Below are 21,780 nucleotides of genomic sequence, written 5' to 3' on the forward strand. Positions count from 1 at the left end.
TTCTTTAAGGTACTTTTACTTTTTGATTCTAATTAAAACATCTGGAAGGTTTTGAAGGAGGCAAGGTAGCTCAAATTATGGTTTGGTGACTTTTGCTTGTTAATAATCTGAACAATGTTAGCCAAAAGAAGGATCAGTAAAACTCACCATCCATAGTATAGTGACTTTTGCTTGTATATTTATAACGAAGGATTTTTTTTTATATAGAGTCAATAATGTCTATTCACCTATAATGACTTTTGCTTGTTAAGATTTTATCGAAAGTCATTTAGTGAAAAACAAATAATTCGGATTTAAGCAAAATTTTACTAACTAATGTACCGTGGTGAGTTTTGCATCTTAAAGAACATAATTTTACGCTTCGGGTGACATACTCAACTCAAAACTGCCATTTTCAGGGTTGGTGACTTTTGCCTGAACGGTGACGATATGGAGTATTGGACTGTGGGCAGAAATAACGGTCAGAGATATGGAAGTATAGATACATGCTCCATATTCGTTAAAAGGAAAATATTCATATCATGCGGCATCTTGAAACGTATCAACTTATGCATTTTATCATTCTAGGAAAGTAAGGCCCTGGCAGACCAAGAACGTCCTGGCTCAAAAATATCAGAGACTCATTTAAACTCAGCACTCCATTCATGTTAACAGCAGCGATAAACCACGAAAAGATGGTCAAAATCATTGCCTACGTCCGATAACAGATATAGCAAAGAACAAAATACAGATTATATGAATAATTTCCACGCCAATATATTTAAGCACTTATTCATACTTTTTTTATTTACGAAAATCAAGATATTCCGCCGCGTAATTCCTTTTTTTGATCACGAACACTGTTCGCTTAATTTTCCAGTTTCACTGGCATTTTATTTTTCTGATTTTGGTTCGATTAATTTCACTAATAGCTTCCACTCTGTGAATCCGCATTGCATGAGATTTGGTTCGTGACCATTACATAACTACGACTTTTAGAGGGAACCTATCATTTTGGCTACACTCAAATGTTGCTCGGAAGTTATTTACTTACAAATTTTATTACTTTACACGAGTACGCTTGACTTCCTGTTTTACATAAAACTACTCATAAAATTTATCAGATTTTTTCTATACCTCAATGTACAATAACATAAATTTTCCGCTATTAAAACAAATGATTTTTAGAGATTTTTTCTTACTTTTTACGAATCATTTTATGTATATATTGTGCTACTATTCCTAACTCCATAATACTTAAACCTACCTGATCTATAAATATCATCAGTTTTTGACTTTTAATTTTTAATATGATAGAAATCATTTTTTAAATGTAGAATTTATATGGTAATAACAATGACATTAATATGGACGAAGGACATCTAGAAAAAAAATGACACTCACTTTTTTGTCGGGTCTGCCGAATGGCATAATCTGTTCTAACGCCATTTACAAAAAAGGTGATATTGCTATAAATTCCCGATGCTTTTTGTCGGGTTTGCCGAATGGTTCGGTTCGAACGGGATCACTCAAATGAACATTCACACTAGAAACACTGTTCTAACGCCATTACAATAAAGGTGATATTGCTATAAATTCCCTATGCGTGATATCGCATAATGGAAATTGCGTGACGTCTACCTATACATGTGAAAATGTCACTATGCGCAAATTTTCTTGCTAGCTACTGTACTGAGTGCGTTGTCCATTAATAATGTCATTGGGTAATAATTACAAAAACATTACGTTATTATATTATATAAAATAAACATACTTTAGAGAAACGATTTTACTTTGAACATGCGCAGAATCAATTTTTACTGGTGTGCTGAAGATGCGCAGAGTGAATGTGATTATTATTACGGTTGCGACTCTGGACTGCATTTACGTCTGGAAGTATGTTGCATATTGTTTTTGTCAAAACAATCGAACTTCACGCTAGTGTAGTATCCCTACTTCATCGAGCAAATGTGCTTCTTGTTAATGTATAATATATTCACGTATATATTAAAATAGTATCTCGATGGTTTTAATGAATGAACTTATTTTAACAATAAATCTACTTAAGGTGATTCATCAGTGAAACGGCAAATAATTTTCAACCATAGGCGCGACGAAATTTTGCACTCGCTCCCATTCGGAGAGAGAATATAGAGCTGGAAACACGTCATTTTGCTTCGTGATGGTTACGGCCGTAATAATTCTTAAATCATGTAAAGATGACAAAACGTTACCCATTTACTTTAAAAAGAAAACATGTCAATGAATATATTATTATTGTTACTGATAAAACAATAAACAGAACATTAAATGGACACATGTTGGATTTATAAGACAAACTATATTTGGTTTGACATGCCTCATTTGCACCCGCGACCCGCAATCCGCGCATCGCCTAGCGACGATCTTTTTAGACCGTGTCTCAACTAAGGTATGGCCTTAACTCTTCATTTTCGTATTCCTGGATGTTGATGACCGTCACTCATTTCAAATGTAGTCATCATATCGGTCCAGCGATATCAGTATTTCACCGTCCGCATAGCTGAAGTTATAGAGACCCGTAGTTCCATTAACTTCACAATTGATTAGGACGTCCCTCTTCTGCACTAGCCCACAATGTTTTCTTTGTTTATGGCCAAAGTACTGCAGAACTATCTGCAAACATAATATTTTGCATCGGTTGTATTTGACTTTCATACGCAGAAATACGGAGAAATTCGACTTATTCCATTCATGAAATCATTCATAATCGCCTCCAGTAACACATATTAATTTAATTAATAATGCTTCACTATCCCTTTATCATTATTCGTTGTTAATGTCAAGAATATTTAATGAAATTTCTAATTGCTGTAACATAAGAAGAAATATTTTAATATAGTGGTAAAATTTTTTAGGAAATTTAAAAATATACTAGTATCTACCTACACATTTTTAACAATATTTTTCGAACCAATAAAATCATAGGTTGATATAATATAATATCTATAAATTACATTGTTTTATAATTGTCATTCAAGATATAAAATAGAACTAATATTCGCTAGATTAAAAGGGTTTCATAATGATACAATTTTTCCGTGAGTCAACATAAATCTATATCTAAATTTAAACCTGTTTGGAAATAGGGCAGGTAGACGAAGTGTCAAGTAGGAAAATAATTGTTCAAATTTATGTTATTAATGATACGCAGGTAGCTAACAATTCACATCATAAGCGAATGCACATTTCATATTCAAATTTACTGCAATCAATATTAGATTACGTGTTTGCTGCTAATAAATTTATACGAAATATTTATTACCCATGCTTTGAGTTTGACATGTTAAATAAAGTTCAGGGTAATTTTATAAATTTTCCCAAGCAACCATTGCTAATTTGGTAAAAATGAAAGGCATGAGTTCTTGTTGACAAATTCAAAAGTAAATACATTACATTAACAATATCATATATTACATGTGGAAAGTATACTGGTAGCAAAAATATTTTTTTTCTCTTAAACTTACATTTTTAGCATGGCTAGATCTAAGGAAAGTCTTTTTTTCTGATTGAATTTTATAAGTGGATAATTATATACCTAATAATTAAACCAGAGTACTTAAATAGTATGTCACAGATTATCGGGACATATTATTTGATAAATAGTTCTCTTGATTTTCTAACTTATAACCCATATTAATTATTTTACATTTATTCAGTATTGTAATAAGTTATTTTATTTATTTCAGATCGATAACGCCTACACCGCGCGATATCAGATGTTGTAATGGAGACTCTAATGATAAAGTCGAGGCCTTCCTTTCAAAACTTCCTTCAAGCGTTCAACATAACCACATCGGAGCCACCGTCATTGAGTCCGTCGCCAGCGAGCACCGGGGGCACCAGCGAGGCTTCTTCGGTCACCGAACCGTCGCGGCCGCCCCAAGATGGTGTGACGCGCGGCGCCGCACCAGTGGAGGCGCCGCCCCACTTCGCGGACTCCACTACCAGGCCAACAATCACGGCCGCCATCCCTACAATGAGTCAAAATCTCTCGCTGTCGACATCCACATCGAAGCCTTTAGAAAACAACTTCACGGCGCCGGGAAACGCGACGAACTTCACATCGGCGTATGCGGAAAATACTACCGACGAGTATTTTCCGAATTACTGGACAAACAGTGATGACAGTTTATCGTGGAATAGTTCGTACTTAGCAAACTCTACAGCAAATTATACAAGTTATAACATAAGTGATTATGAATTATTGAATGTAAGTAATAGTAGTATTCAGTTCGGTTTTTGGTTCTGTGCAAAGTGGGTAGACGCTCAGCAGGACTTGTTCCAAGCGGCGAACTTATGTTTTGCTGTTGCATTTTTGATCCCAAAGAGTTTTAAGCAGAGCATCTTGATCGTACGAGCACTTGCTGCGGCAGGATTCCTTCTATTGGCTGCGTGGGCTGGTACAGAACTGTGTGCTCCTGATGTGTTAGCCTGGAATATCATTCTAGTTATAGTCAATTCTGTACATACTGTTCTTCTAATCATACGGTGAGTATATAACTGAAATTAAAATTATCTTACGTCAATTTAAGGGTTTTCCGTAGATGACATTACACCCTATAGATGGGACGGCTCTTATATAAATTGATGATTTGTGACGGAGATGATATGGGGTTATATATAACGTGGCGTTATTCATGGATAGATTCCGTGAGAACATTGTACTAAAATTGATCGCTTTCAATGACTGGGGAGAGTTCAAAACTTGACATACTTTGGACGGGGGGACTAAAATATTTTGTGACGGAGTTTTGCGGGGGGGGGGGGGTGTTATAAATACAAAAAATCCTGTTACGTCATTTATGGACGGTCCTTATGTTTAAATAATTTCTTACTTATGATACATAATATTAAACCAGTATCTGAGGAATACTTCAATGTATTTTATGCCATAAATTTCTTATTTAATTAAAAACCGACGGTTAATACCAAACTAAAAATATATATACAATATCAAAGCAACTTTTGCTATGTAATAGCTTACTAATATATGTATTATGACTCTGTGGAGTCCATTAACGATCATATTATAATCGGAGATGGTCACAAAAAAGAATAATATTATGTTATTCGATATAATAATAATTATTTATATATCAACCTACTTTAATATTAGCTAATATATTAAGCGTTGATATAATTTTATTGTAAACATAATAAATAAAATTTAATAAATATTAATACACATGAATGATATAGGTATAACTATTATCTAGTTACCAGAAGATCTATTGTTATTTTTATTATGATACTAGAAAGTAACTAGTATATTATAATCATATATATATTAAAAGTTTATTTTTTTCAGTTTTCTACCACCGGCTCTTTCTTTGGAATTAACGGAATTATTTCTGAGGTTATTCAAACCTTTGAAGGTTAGTAAAAAGCACTTTAAAGAATTGGCAAGAGAGGCTCGCATCATGAGATTGGAACCTGGAGAACCTTACGCAGTGGAAGGAGTGACTCCTGCAGATGAGAGGCTTTCAATACTTCTCAAAGGAAAGTAAGTTAACAATATCTCTTTGCCGTTATACTTTGCTGATGCTATTTTTCATCATCAGTGTAAACTAACAAAACAATCTCTGATGTTTGAAATTTGATATTTGAACTAGCAGCGTTTTATCATCAAGTTCTCCATAAGTTACATTGCAATAATTACGTATATCTTGCATTTACCCATATACGTCTGGAATTGATATGGACAATAATACTGAATAGTATGTAGGTATTTGAAAACAGTTTATATTTTTTTAAAAATTAAATATTTTCAATTCATTTCCATCAAAAATGTCCGGTATAATTATTTATAAAATAAGGACACAATACATACAAAGTTTTTTCAGTTTTCTAACGCCTCTTTTTCATTGGGTCGTAACGGGTGACGATAGCTGCAAAATCGATTTATAGCTGACTGGGGACTACTTAGGATTTTTGTTTGGACATTGCATGGTGCGGGTATCGAATGGCAGTTTTACTACCAATTCAATATTATCCCATTCGGCGCAAGAATACAACAGGGAAAACTTATTTTATCATGACTTCACAAGATTTTAACACTGTTATAATTGTCATAGAAATCTAGTATCCTGTATAATTTTATAAGAACATCAGAATATAATAGAAAAATATGTGTGCCTTATGGAACTTGAATCTACGCCTATTGAATCTACGCAGTTTGGGCGCAGTCAACAATATTCTAATACAACGTATATTTCTCAGATTGTCCAATGAGTAATGCTACATAAGTAAATGTTGTTTATTATTCTTTCAACCTACTCGGTTATGATTCAAACATACATTGTAGGATGCACCAGACGCAGGATCGAATCCGCACCCACATATTCTGAAACTCGATATTCTCACACCGATGGTCGTGTTATCTAGCAGCTATCCTATTATTTAATAGGAATTATATTTATATTAAGAATTTATTATAATACGTCTGAATTAAAACTAGCATTAATATTAAAAAGTATGTGCAGAAACAAGTTGTACATAATAAAAATTAGTACTTATATTAAGATTCCATTTTCTTTCGATTTTTAGTCAATAAATAATATATTTTTTAGATAACGATTAAGAAAGAAAAAATATACAATGCAAAGTAATAGTTCCGAAATCTTTTATTATATCAAAACTCATATTAACGTTATGTTTAGTAAAATTCCTGAATTTGTTGTTGCAGATTGAAAGTGTCTTGTGACCAAACACACCTCCACATGATCCACCCTCACCAGTTTGTGGACTCTCCGGAGTGGGAAGCCAACCACGAGCAGTCTGATGACGTCTTCCAAGTGACAATTGTCGCTGAAGAAAGTTGCACATATCTTTGCTGGCCTCGAATGAGACTAGAACGGGTTCTCAGACACAGGCCGATGTTGAAAATTGTTCTCGATAGCCTTATAGGTAAATAACTAATAATAAGTAGTAAATTTTTAATTAAACTAAGATTTATTTATTTTTTTAAATGATTGTATTCGTTATTTCAACATTATTTCATCGTCAGTTCAGTGTTACCTATCATCCAAAGCACTTCATAAATTAAAGGGAGGGCCGTTTGAGTAGTATTTCTTAAGAGGGCGTAAACGCTCTCTGTGGACGTCTTAAAAATCAGAGGGGGCATTTTAATAGTCTTAGCATTTGGGGAGCGTCCCTGAAATCTGAGTGTGCGAGTTTATCACTGCATTTTTTAGATGATGCAATCCCATCTATCTTCTAAAATAGTACAAATGATTGCAAAATGTGGAGCACCCAATCAAGTTTGATTTTTTCGCTTCACTAATGGAGACGTTCTTACAATCGAGAATCATACATTTCTCACTATCAGTTTGGGCAAACCCGGTATAAAATCTCATTGGCTGAAACCACTTTTCATACTAATCAGTCGATACCTCATTGGCTGCATACCGTTTTTATCATTAAGTCAACCATTGAATGAGACCTAATACTTTTCGAACTGTCATCAAATGTGTGTGCATTAAATCTACGTGAATTTAGATTAAGGATTATCCTATACATTAAATCAATTGGTGCACCACATAATTATATTATATGAATAAAAATTAATATCACCATATAGGTATATTCATTGTAAAATATCGGACAAAACCAGCGAGAGATTATTTCTTCAGTTTTATCGAGCAATGACACAATTTCGAAAAGAATTATTGTTAAGATGGCAAATTATGTTGAAATTCAACTATGTGATGAACTGTAGGACAACCAATTTTCATTAAAACTGGATACCTTGCGCGATAATGAATCTCTACTATTTATTTGAGATTTGAGGCTGTATTTAACTTAATTAGAACCTAATATCAAAAAAATAGCGCCGCCACAATATGAGGTTCAGGAATCTCATTGAATACCTACTTTTGTTTTTTTTATAAAATGCTCACATTCCCTATTGTATGTTTATTTATTTTTTGTACTAAGAGATCCATTGCATAAAACACAAAAATAATATTCTAATATTGAAATTTTGTCTTTACTTGGGGGGGGGGGTGTAGAAAAATTGTAATGTGGTAAAGGAGGCGATGACTTCAATGGGGTTAAGAGACACTGCGTTAAAAAACTATTCATTTTTGCAAAACACTTTGACACAGTGAAATTTTTGTCATACTACCGTAAGAATGTTAATAAATTTCAATGAATTATAAAATGAATGAATTTCTTTTGAATGATCGCCATTAATATTATGTTACACGTGCCGAGAGAGTGAAACTTTTGCACGCCATACTTACAGTGAATCTGACGTGAAACAATCTGCCTTCGCAAAAATACGATTGTAATACCTATGCGGCATATACAAACTTTTCTGAAATCGTAAAAACTTTTTTGAAACGACATTTCGCAAGCTTATCTGCTTCAAACTTTATTTTTATAAATCTAAATACGCAATAAAGTTTAATCCAACCGTAATAAATAATCAAATACAATTTGCTAAACGTTTCATTTAATTATGTTGAAAAATAATTTTATAACGAATAATATACCTACACTTATTTTATACATTTTAATAAATTTAATAGTCTGTATATTGTACAGTAATAAATTTATACGAAAGAATTTCAAAAAATATTTTATTTTCAAGTAAGTATTGTAATAATATTTAATTGCCATATTATTATGACGTATGGCAGTGGTACGTATTCAAATTGTACGCTGTGAACATCTGACAGCGGCACCATAGAGCATCCGAAAAAATAATAATTATACAGAACCTTACTTCAATGCTCTGATGCATGATGATAATGATAATTATATTTGTATGATTTGGTTACTATTTTCTTCAGGTGATAATACAATAATTTAATATGTTGTTCAGTTATGTTGGAGGACAATGTTTTATTTTAGCAGGGTGTATTTTTAAGTTTTTTTAAATCCAAAATTGAAATAAGTACACAAAATATAAATATAGCAAGATTGACACTAAGCGTTAGGCCTGAGTTTACGGCATTCGGCGGGGCGGCAGCGGTGTGCAACTCAAACCTGTGTGAAATGTTCGTAGACAATGTCTTTTTGGGAATTTCACTCACGGTTATACGTTTAAGCTGCGCACGCCGCTGCTACCCCGCCGAACGCCGTCCACTTAGGCCTTACGCTAAGAAAAAAAACATTTTACATCTGATTCAGGAGCGAAACTGACAAAAGCCAAAATTATGTATCCAATCTGATTCTTTTGAAAATTTTCTAGGAAGGAAAAAAATTATGCCATAGCAGCATTAAAATGGTCATGGTGTCATATTTTTACCACGTTTTTATTAGCTCGTATTCTTGTTTGTCCAGTACAATTTTTTTCTTGTTTGTCCAATACAAATCTTGGAATCGGTTTTTAACTTCCCGACTAGCTAGACATTTGAAACTTTTAGAATATATCAGAACACGATAAAATTGCATTCTTTTAATACTTTTAGCCATCTTTAAGCAGAATTGAATTCATTTTCAGTTATTTCTGTTTTGTATGGAAAGTTATTTCGAAAAACATTCGTTAAAAGTAAAACACTATTATTGGTTGCTAAGGGGTCCTAGCAACTAAATTATTAATATATACGTGCGTTACTATGGAAATCAATGTGAAATGTGTAAATGACATTTCAGTATTCTATATTTATTCAGTATTTCTATCAAATACAAAAAAAGTATTTATTAATACATAGAATTGTCAAGTTTATATGATTAAACAGAAAATTTAAAAACGCACTCACTTAATTAATAACGTTAGTAACCATTTAAGCTTTATTTTTATATATCTATGTTCCGTCTTAATAAAAGGTTTTTTTTATATATTTGGTTACATTATCGATGTTTTTAGAGTGCTATTAACTTATTTAGTATTTGCATGTATGTTCATGATTTTGTGACAAATAATATTTACCCTAACGAAATATCTTTATATTATTTATGGACAAGTCTGCAATTATAATCGTAAGTATAGATAATAATATGTATGAATTGTCGTTATAAATCAGTAAATTATCTTTCCAGGAAAAGACATCACGCATAAGTTGTATTCGCTGAACGAGCAGCAAGAGAGGGCGGGCGCAGAAGCTCAGATCGTCACAACGACGCCGGTTTTGCCGCGATCACTGTCGGCAGACGCCGTCGACGTCGGCGCCAGAGGACGCGTCCGGTCGCTGGTTTGGAGGGCCAGAGAACGGCGCGGAGCTAATCCAACTGACCGTAATATTTTTCATTTATAGTCATATTAATTCAATCCAGGGTATTATACAACGGAAAATGTAATGACTGAAATATTATTTGTATAGATTACGCACTCATAAATTACCCGTCATTGTAGATCAACGATAAAATTCGATTTATAAAGGAAAAAAACATTAAAAAAAAAAAATGAAACGTTTTTAAACTACATTCTGTAAATGAGGTCTTGTTCTCAAATGATCGATTATTACCATTTCAAAAGACGTGATATATATTTATGTTTATTGATGTTTTTGTACATGAAGGAAGACACGTAAAGCCACGACAATCTTATATAATATTATCATTAATTATATTCGTTGCTATGAACATTTTATTTTATTACAACATTTTATACACTCTCAATGGGATATAATCAAATGTTAACAATAAATTACTTTTAACTTTTCGCACTTAGTGGTTACATGTTTGAATCCTATTTAGTATGTACTTAATGTAACATAGTATCCTAACTCAGTAAGTACGTACACTATTGATTGAAAACACGAGTTCTCAATAAATCCTAAGAAAGAGGGACATTTCCCAACGATCGCATGGTAAACTTCAATTTAATTTAATTACAAAACGTACAAGCATTAGCATTCTGAGACAATAAAAAATAAATTGTCGACGTCCACGAAAATAATGAAAGTAAAAACTACGAAAATTTACCAAGAGAATAAAAGTAACATATTTTCGACGGTGCAATATTATTTTGTGTGTATATGTACGTTTTTCTATAATTATGAGAACGTTTCCAACAGTAAAATTTATTTTATTAATAATATAATATATAAATGACAGTTACTGTTAATTTCATTGAATTTATATTATTTTAGGTATAAAATTCATGAAAGTCTGTCCAGCGAACGCCTACACCATAAACTTTTATGGATATGTTCTAGCTAATAAGATTGCAAGGTCATATGAAGTTAATCTACATTTCATTTAGTCACGATTTACAAAAGAAACACGTAGGTGCTTTGATAATGCTTTTATTTTATAAATTAATTGTCTGAGTATTCCACAGTACTTACATAAACAATTTACGAGGTATCTTGGGTGTCATATCCTACTATTGTGGGCTCCCTACAATCACGGATAGTGTGTTGGACAATTTCACTTCGCATTATAGTTTTCTATAAAGAACAAATGTAAAAAATATTTTAACCGTATTTAAATTACAATTATTACTCGAGATAATCCATGGTTTACATTAGTATTTTCTAGTTTATTTAATGTGAATGGAGATTACAATGTTCATCAGTTTACATCATTTTACCCTAGGAGTACGGCGACAGCCGAATAGATATCATGTTCATTTGAAATATCAAAACAATAAAATCATTTTTCATTTATTTTCCATTTTCTTTGAAATTTTAAATATTGCGATCAAATGACTTTATTATTAAACGTAAAAAAATAAGTTTACCGTTTCCAGGAAATTAATCAATACCTAAATCAACTTTAAATCACTTTAAATTTAACTGTCTTTCCGTTCCCGTTCGTTCCATTTTAACTCAAAAACTACTAATTGATCAATATTAATGAAACTTCTGCAACGTATAGACTACATCGTTATACTAACTCAGCAGAGTTTCTTCTTCTTCTATCGCTCTAAATAATATGAGAGTCCCCATACAACCTTGTTTCAAAAAACTAACCTTTATGTTATTCATGCTACTCGTATCAATCTGAAACATTCACAGTAGATCCTCATCCAAATACAAACAAAAACGTGGACATAATCAAGTTATTTATCTACATAGTTAACTTTGAACAATGTTCGATATTTTATAATAAACTATATAATATAATATAGACGTTCTATATTTTACGGGTAGGTTTTCAATATAGATTTTTATAAGTAAAATGGAAATATAAAAAATTACATAAAAACAAGTTTTTATAAAACGTATTTCATAATAATATGTGGCTAAAAAGTCAAAAAGTTAAAAGTTTCTATGCAAAGCAATAGTATTAGCCATTGGTTCGACAGCAATTGTGGGCTAAGAATAAGTTAAATCATGGTCAAGATCAAATAAAATCTAAATCAATGATAAACACATCGTAAATAGATGTGGGCAATTTTCTCATTGCATAGTTTACATAATATATATAATATATAAACTTTGAGTGTCTCTTTCTCATTTCAAAATATTTTCAATTCTATTTATTTCATCCATTTTAACAAAAATCTAATAAACCAATATTTATGAAACTTACACAGCTCATAAAATACATTATAATTGAGAATCATTTAAGTATATTTTTTTTTATCTTCTTCTTGTGCTCCAAATATCAACGCATACTCGTACGGTGAATTGAGGTACGGGTAGAAGAGTGCGTGCCTACATTAAAACATTGTAGAATAACATAATTTTTTTTCGTCACAATCTGATATCGAACCCAGAGCCCGCGGATGAAAATATAATGGCTTCAACCCAAAAAACATTAAAATTACTAATAATAAATGACGTGTTAGTCTATCTCAGTGATTTTCAACGTTTTTGCCTGACGGAACCTTTAGAATCTAGATGTCGCCAATTAAGATCCAGTGGAGTAAATAACAAAAGAGACGTGTAAATAATTAGTAAGCGTGAAGCATTGATAGGTACCTATACCTAAGTAAGTGTCGACCATAAGCAGACTCAAATTGCCACCTCTTACTATCTACAGCCTCAAATTTTATATAATTTTAATATCTTATACATTTTATTATTTCTGCGTGGCTATCTTAAATGGATATATACATTGAAGTCAATGGCTCTACCAAACCACACCGCTCCGCATCACACCTGGTCTTAATCGGGCGTATCACGATTCACGGGACCCCATGTTTGGATGTAAAGCATCATTTTTTATGACTGGGAATGTCTCAGGAGCAGTTACCCAACTAGGGTCGCCATGCACTCAAATGTGGGTTGACTGAATTTAAATGACTTAAAGTTAAGAGTACCCACGAGAGAGATGAACACGTACAAGCAATATTAAAAATTGGAGTAAGTAACAAAAGCTAATACAAAACTGCCGAACATTCTAAGTGAAGAAATCTTCACGTTGGTATGACGCCGCAAATTTTCTAAATGCAACAGAATTGGCCTTTTAGGCGACCAGGGCATTCGGTCCGATGAGACCAACAGCTGGTTTTACCGACTTGAGCAACTCTTCCCTTTCCGTATATGTATACGTTAAATGTGTTAATACATTCACAGAGGATATAATATGCAAACAAAATCATTATATTTGTACCTCCACGGAGTCTACTCTCAAAAGTTGTATCGTTTGCATTCATTCTTCAATTTACTACCGAATTATAATGTGCAGCTCCTAATAAAGCATAAACTACCTACCTGTACTAAACTTCTCTGGTAGTAATCCGTAAATTATAATTTCGATACTCATTACTGACCACTCAATTTATCAAATTGTATTTCTTCATCCATTTTTTCATGTAAAACCTTTAAGTAATAGCAAAAATTTTCTGAGAATTCTCGCGGAACCCTTGGCACTACTAACGGAGCATCAGGATTCCGCGGTTATCAGTTGGAAATCACTGCATCTAACTTGTAATGTACATACAGATTTTATTCGACTCTGAAAAAAAGCGCAAATAGCCAAATTCCATAAAATAAATAAAATTATACACTTTATTTCCATTGAATACATTTAGTTTTTCTAAGCCAGAATTTCGTCTCGTTTAGTACAAGTAGGTACTAGGTATGTTTTCACATAAAATAATGTCATACAAAACAGTTCACACACAATGAATACATTATCTTTTGTGTTAGCTAAACATGATATGCAAAACACGTGGACATATTTCGTGCAGTTGTCAACATGTAATATTTAGTTACATCATGTAGTTTTGTTTCATACGCAATCAATCATATGAGGGAGGCCTAATAGTCTGCCTCGTTGACTGTCCATATAGTAATATAATATATGCACATCTACGAATACAAATATCAAAGTAATAGCACTATACCAAAATAATCTAATTTATTAGAATACTGTGTAAGCTATTGTATATGTAAATATTATTTATAACTTCATACAACATAAAAAAGAAAGCAAACATTATTTATGTGTATTATTTTTAATTAATAAAGTAATAAATATATTTTTAATTTGTTAAAATTGTCGTGGGTGACATAACTTTTTTTCGGTTTTTTTGAAACTGAAAAAGAGTGTATACACCCAATTTTATACCGTTATTTTCAGGCTCAGGAAATATTGTATTCTTTTATATTTATATGCTATACTATTTTCAAAACACTCTTGCTTTTCCCTCCACCACCCGCCACGTCTCCACATCCGTTATGCAGGCGTATACCGTGGCGTAACGAACGATAGGCGCTGTTCAAATTTGTGCCGAATGTGTCCCAGGAGCAACTTCCCAAGACCTTGGTTGGCGTGCACTAGAGTGTGCGTGATCCCTAGTTCCATATAATGTATTACGGTCAATTCTCGATGAGAAAAGACCTTCTCGCTCGCCGTATAATGCCGCAAACTTTTTAAAAACTGAGAAATTTTCCCTCGTAGATACCAAGTTGCAATGGCCGACCGGTCCAACTGAGGGTCGGACCGACTTGATAAGCTCTTCCCTTTCAACCGACATATGGGGACACTCCCAGAGGATGTGATCGGCATCCTGCAATTCGCCACATAAGCAAGTCGGAGATTCTATTTGGCCAATCTGACAGAGCTTGAAGGCAAAACCACCGTGTTCGGTTAAGAACTGAGAAGTCCAATGGTCTGGAGTCAATCTGGTTATCTCCATGCGCCACTTTATATTAGGAAAAAACAAATGTGTTTGTCTGCCCTTGGAAGAAGTGGTCCATCGCCCCTGCCACGCACGCAGCGCCGTGTCATACGCCAGGTCGCGTACAATAAGTTTTCGAGCGCACCGGCTCATGGATTCAAGTCCTAAAGGCGGCGATATAAAGATACCGCCAACCTCCGCCCCCAGACCTCCGAGCAAGGCGGTCGTGGCACCACGGATTTGAATGTGCAGGTCTAACGGAAGCAGTCCAGCAAGGACAGGCAACGCGTCGGTAGAAGTCGTCTTATAAGCCTAAAGCCGCGTTGACACGGTCCAAGTACGATCCAAGTAGACTTGGATAGGAATAATTAGTATGAAGATGTCTCATCCAAGTGACAGCTTCATACTATTTATTCCTATCCAAGTGCACTCGTATGTGACATCTTCATACTAAGTATTCCTACCCAAGCTACTTGGACCGCGTCCTACTCATCCAAGTTAACTTGGATAGGAATAAATAGTATGGAGCAGTCACTTGGATAGGAATAAATAGTACGAAGCTGTCACTTTGATGAGACATCTTCATACTAATTATTCCTATCCAAGTCTACTTGGATCGTACTTGGACCGTATCAATGCGGCTTTAGTGAGGGCAAGTAATGCTGAGCGTTGACCGCTGAGAAGAGTTTTCCGGATGGACAATAACTTACATCTATGATACCACGTGCTGGCGGCATATCCAGCGATACTCAAGAAGTTTGCATCGTAAGCTATTTTAAGAGGTCTGAACTTAAGACCCCAATTACTTCCAGTAAGCTAAGAGACCCGATGGTTAGCTGCTTTGGCTTTAGCAACCGATGTTTTGGCGTGGTGCAGAAATGATAATTTGTCATCCAGTAAAATGCCTAGATATGTAACCTTATCTTTGACTTTAACTAAAGTACTACCCATACGGATGGTGGGCGACCTTGAAGTGAGGTTGGTTGCTCCCTTGAGAAGGATGGATTCTGTTTTATGCGGAGCAAAAGTGAGTTTGTTAGTAAAACCCCAGGTCATAATGGTTTCCAAAGCCTCGTTAGCAGCTAGCTCAAGACCATTGCGGCTGTTCGCACTCACAAGAAGAAGCGCGTCATCCGCATAGGCAATAATACTGCAGTCGTTTAGAAGCGGGATCGACAGAAGGTCATCGAAAAGGATATTCCATAGGAGGGGTCCAAGAACTGGTCCCTGGGGACACCCCATTGTGGATTTCCTAGATATTATTGTATTGCCGGTATCATATAATATAGATCTGTCGCTGAAATAATTTTGGATTAGTACATATATGTCTCTCGGAACACGTTTTAATCGAAGTTTACACAATATTAATAGCCAGGAGGCACTGTCAAAAGCACCCGCTATGTCTAAAAGAATGCCTAGTACGTATTTACTTGTTGCTGTTTCAGTGTAGTTGATAACTTTTCGAATCGCACCCTCAGTGGATTTACCCGGCCTGAAGCCAAATTGGTTCGGGGAGAATGGTGCATTCTCTGCGAGGTGAGTCTCAAGTCGTGTGCACATAAGACGCTCTAGCACCTTGCTGAATGTAGGCAAGAGTGTCAGAGGGCGGTAGGCCTTAGGGTCATAGGGAGGGCGGCTGCCAGCTTTAGGGATTATCCTAAGTATTCCTTTTTTCCAGCAATCCGGAAAAATACCACTGGAAAAGCATTCGGAGAAAAGAGACGTTATTTCTGGCACTGCAACAGCCCAAACATGCTTGGCCATCAGATTGTCAATACAATCATAGCCAGGTGCTTTCCCAGCCTGAAGGCTTTGAAAAATGCCACCGATTTCATGCTCGGATGGCAATGGCGAAGAGGTGACTTGGTATGGGAGCGCTGCCACAATACGGGCCTGGTGAAGAATCGTATCATCCGTGGAAGGATCATCCTGTGGTATGAGGGCATCAAGTAGAATCGTGGCTATTTCAAGCTGCGTACTGGTGAATCCACGACCTAGAGGTTGCTCAATGCCACTGACGATCTTGGTTGGGCGAAGTCCAATCTTAATCGCGCGATACGGTGGACCCCAGGGGTCCGAGCCACCCTCAGTAGTGACAAAGTCGCGAAAGTGATCCTTTTTTGCTTGGAGAATGGCGTCCTTGTATTTACGCCTGGTACATCTGTGTGCTGAAGCTAGCAGTTCAGTGGTGTGCGGTGGTAGTCTGGAGCGGTGCGCAGATTGGAGTGACCGCCTAGAAAACACTAAGAGAAAAATGCAAATAGATGGTTGATTACCTATTTAGCTATGTAGTACTTAGGTATTTCACGTAGTTTAATTATCATCATGACTGGCTACGTCCGCTCGGTGGGATATTATTATCCAATACAGAATATAAAATCTTACAGCTATTTAAGAATTACTTATTGAAGATTTATGGACAATAATTAAACGCAAAATTCTTCAAAGAACTTTTTGATCAGAAAAGCTTTCATAATTTTGTATTTAATTATATTTTCTTCAATAAATATTGTAATCGTTAAAATTGTACATCTTTATCAATAGAGTCGAACGAAACCGGCCATAGTGATAAATAACTAGGTATTAATGGTTATGTTTTATTTTAATTAAAACTTTCAATAGGTGTACCAAAAAATTTATAAACCTGGAAATTAAAAACATAGTCATGAGGCTTTATTCTTGGCTGTTGATGATTTTATCAAGATCCTGTAATACGTGTCAGACTTAAATCTATAAACGATTGTTAATTATAATGTTTGACATTTTTCAGGATTCTCGCCAGCGCGTGCGCCCCAGCAAGAGTGGCGACCGGTGGCAACTCAATTCCCTCAGAATTCGCCGTTCACTTCTCGCCCTGGCGCCGCGCCACCCCGCCTGCCGTCACATTCACAGCTGATGACGCAAGCGTCTTCATCTAGCCTCCCCTTCCCGTCTGCAACAACCCCTCTCTTGTCACCTCCGAAGAAAACCTTCAGGAAAACCGCCTCCTTCCGAAAGAACCGGGAAGTGAAGTTCGCAGAGCCCCACGACTCTGCTTTGTGACGCGAGGAGGGGGGTACTTCCTTCAGAGGAACCCCTCTTTCCCGAAGGCGCCTTCTTCCGGAGGAAGTTCCCATGGCGACACTTTCGCCGAAACATCGCTCTTGAGAAATAAGCGACCCCCCACGAAACGACATTTACCATCAGGCGTCGTGACAACAAAATGTGCATCAATTCGACGAATAAACTATGTTTTGTAGCTATGCAGTGCCCAACGACACTTTTCATCAGAATTCGTAATATTATGTAAAAAAAATGTATAGTGAGAGCTTTCAATTGTGCGGTGGATATTTTAATAATATCAAATAAAATTTCGCGTAAAAAGATCATTATAATATATTATTATTATCGAAGTGCAAATCATCTACATCGAAAGTTTGTATGTACGGGTATGTGATCGTCACTATTTTAAATTTATCGTTAGGGCGAAATAATAAATATTATGTTAAGCAAAACAAACACTTCCATAGTAAGACATTGCCAAACGTATAACACGACAGCTAATAATATTATTATACGTGTAAATGTGAATTAACTATAATCCGATTAGATATATATGGCAAATATATTATCATCTAAGGATTTCGATCAACATATTTTTTTAAATATTCATAATATTATCATTGTATTTTTTATATCATAAACGAACTAATGGTCTAATTGTTTTATTGGTAATTTATTCTTAGATAAGTCTTCGTGGCTTTTAAGCACAGGCGGTGTCGTTTGTAGAATACATATATAAATGTTCCCTGTTCTCAAATATTGTTGAAATAAAAAAACTTTAACTGTAACGATGAACTTCAATTTGGAAGAAAATAAATTATACATATTATATTTTTATTTATTTCAACAAAATTAATTCCGTTAAATGTTATTTTTCTAATAAATCTAAAGTTAGACTTCTTGAACAATATTTGTATACCTACGTAAGAAAGTGTATTTCGTTAAAAAAAACTTGTTGAACATTATTTGTATACTAGCACATTTTTTTTTAAATATTCATACCTTTCACCAAATACGTAAATTAAATTGTCATGGATCAGTATGGTGTGTATTTTTTTCTTAATACAACACAATACCAAAGTTTAAATAGTTACAGAAAATTTGACTAAAATTTTGTTATCGAAATAAAAAAAAATGTATGCAATTATTCGCTAATTTGTTTTGTTTTTTAATTACAGCACATATAAAACCGATTATTTGTGTGCTATAATTTGTATGATAATAACATATTTAATAACCTGAGATATCATATATTATAATCTTGTAATACATTACCCATTTTTTCAAGTTAATGACAGTGTCATGAATGTATACATGATTTTTTGTTGAAGTTGTAAATCATTAAAGGTTCAATTAAGCACGTAGTATATTTACGACAGGTGTCATTTTTTTGATAAAAAATACGCAAATCCGTTTATTTTTTTAAACAATTTGTGGTATAAAAATATAAACTTAAATAATTATATTCCAATGCACATAATACAAAAATTGCAGATCTATAGGTACATTGTGTGTTCAGCTCAATTTAGGAAATCCTTTCCAAGGTTTAAAATATATTCCTTTCATAAGTAACTTTTAAATCGACTTATTTGTGACTTAATAGGCATAAGTACGAACCAAAAATTTAAATTTAAATTTACGTTGTTTGCTTATTTAACTCTCGGGGATTTTTTTAAGAAAAAAATCTTGAATACATCCGAAACATGAAACGTAATATTTACCAAACCAATGCTGCAATACATACTGAAGATTCTTTTCTTTACAAAGAGTCAGCATACATTTGCAAATTAAGACAGACTTTATTACATATGATCTATAGATTTTAAGAAAATAATTCGATGTCGTGATGTTTTTATATTTGTATTTCTATTACTTAGGTACATTTGTCATATCGATGTTCCAAAGAACTAGAGAGTTCAAAAGCTTTTAGGCATAACAATGTACTTTTAGTTAAATCAAAGAGTTCAAAATCCGCAACCATTTTCTTATTCTACGCAAAAACTCTTTATTAATCGGTTACATAAGATAAAGTAATATTGAATGATATATAATATTAAATGTAATAAAACGACAAAACATTGCTCTATTCAATATATCAAATGGTAATGAATGAATTAATGGAATTTATTGAATTCACTTTAACTAATTCAACCATCAAAAGTCCTTTACTGGAGTTTAGTTTCGATGTCATTCATTACGATATAATATTGGTTTTAAAGAAATCGATAAACTGTATTAAATTTCCACAGACTAACATTCATTCCAACAAAAAAGATCGATACTAAATGTTTTCTTGTATTAAACAGTTTTTCGGCTATATACTGTACCTAAAAGATAAAGTGTCGTAAGTGAATAACAACTCTGTCAGTCACTACAAAAAATATTAATTACATCTTTTTAAGAGATTCAGCATTTACTTGGTGGTAATTATTCATAATCGTTTTACAAATAAGTTTATCACATGGTGTTTGTTCACCACACTTATTATAAGGATTGTTTTAATATTGTGCGTTGTATGAAATATACTTACTTACCCAACCTGGCGTTACAGACTATTCAGATTCATAACCGACTGCACAATCATCCTCCAGGCGTTTCTATCCAGAGCTTTCTTTCTATTTCCAGACGGTTACACGCCTCACAACGTCTATTTTGATTTTGTTCGCCCATCATCTTCGAGGCGGTCTTGGGGCCTATGAAATAATGGTACCAAAATTTTCGATTGACTTTATGTACATACTTAATGTTGCAATTATTTTCAATACTGTTAAGTTGAGACAGAAAAGAAGCTGTGTAATGTAAAAAGGGGTTAATTAAATGGAAAAAAATGTGTGGTGAATACCAAGTGATAAGCTTTAAAAAAAATAATGACCTCGAATGGAACGCATTCGCTTTTATTTGATATACATACTTAGCAATACTTTAACAACTCTCAGTCCAATAATCATACCCAAGTAAACATATAGCTAATAAAAACAGTGACAGGCATATCCATTTATTAAAATATGCGTTATTCAGTTACGACACTTTCACTCTCAGACATGTCCTGAAAAAAATCTAAATGGAAATCTACCGGCGTTATTTTAATGTAAATTTCGCTTATCGAGTGGATATATATATATTATGTAATATTATTTGAGGTCTTATTGTATAGAATATTATATTAAGATCATTTTTCTGCGAGTAAACATATAATTAAATGCACATTACATTCTTAAATATTTTTACTAAATAGATTCAGTGTAATGTTTTTTACTATTCTAGTTAAAAATAATTAATAATTTTTATTATCCATTTTTTTCATATCGCAGACATTTATACGTTATGTATTAATAATCTATCGGTGTCTTTATAAGCTTCATACATTATTGTTATATCATAAAATATAATATTATATAGAAATATTATAAAGCATTTCATACGGAAACATTGTATTCCATGCCCAAACGCCTTACTAAGTTTATACTAAATTTGACTGCCAAATATTACGGTCATAGTATTATTATAATAAAACCATTTTATATTTTTGCAAGCAACTTAAGCATTTTCGAAGTCTTTTTTTAATCTCGTCATAGCATTTTGGTACTTATACCTTTTAAAATATCTTCGTTATAAGAAATATCAAAAAATATTCCAAAAAAATCTTCAAGTTAAATATGTACTTAGCCTACCAGAGGCGCCTAGCGGAAAAATACGTAAGCGTAAATAGCATTATTAAATAACATGTTATAAATAACGTCAAATCCTTTTTG

At 33.6% G+C, this 21,780-nt stretch overlaps 1 protein-coding gene across 1 annotated transcript; it reads left to right on the plus strand.

The window, feature by feature from the left end:
- Positions 1–3,997: 3,997 nt before the first annotated feature.
- Positions 3,998–18,146, plus strand: LOC147068195 (popeye domain-containing protein 1-like). Its single transcript, XM_085952621.1, has 5 exons — positions 3,998–4,509; positions 5,330–5,524; positions 6,707–6,927; positions 10,009–10,203; positions 17,757–18,146. Exons 1-5 carry the CDS (start codon positions 3,998–4,000, stop codon positions 18,026–18,028), a joined length of 1,395 nt encoding a protein of 464 aa, XP_085808747.1. The 3' UTR covers positions 18,029–18,146.
- The last annotated feature ends 3,634 nt before the right edge of the window (positions 18,147–21,780 follow it).

This window comes from Rhyacophila brunnea, unplaced genomic scaffold, assembly GCF_057557595.1.
Source record: "Rhyacophila brunnea isolate RB1 unplaced genomic scaffold, BYU_Rbru_1.0 scaffold_3, whole genome shotgun sequence".
NCBI classification, from domain to species: domain Eukaryota; kingdom Metazoa; phylum Arthropoda; class Insecta; order Trichoptera; family Rhyacophilidae; genus Rhyacophila; species Rhyacophila brunnea.

Excerpts from the sequence above, each read along its gene's own strand:
- LOC147068195 (XM_085952621.1), top strand. The coding sequence starts at position 3,998 with ATGAGTCAAAATCTCTCGCTGTCGACATCCACATCGAAGCCTTTAGAA. Across the intron at positions 6,928-10,008 it reads TGTTCTCGATAGCCTTATAG|GAAAAGACATCACGCATAAG; the intron begins GTAAATAACTAA and ends TTATCTTTCCAG. Across the intron at positions 10,204-17,756 it reads CGGAGCTAATCCAACTGACC|GATTCTCGCCAGCGCGTGCG; the intron begins GTAATATTTTTC and ends GACATTTTTCAG.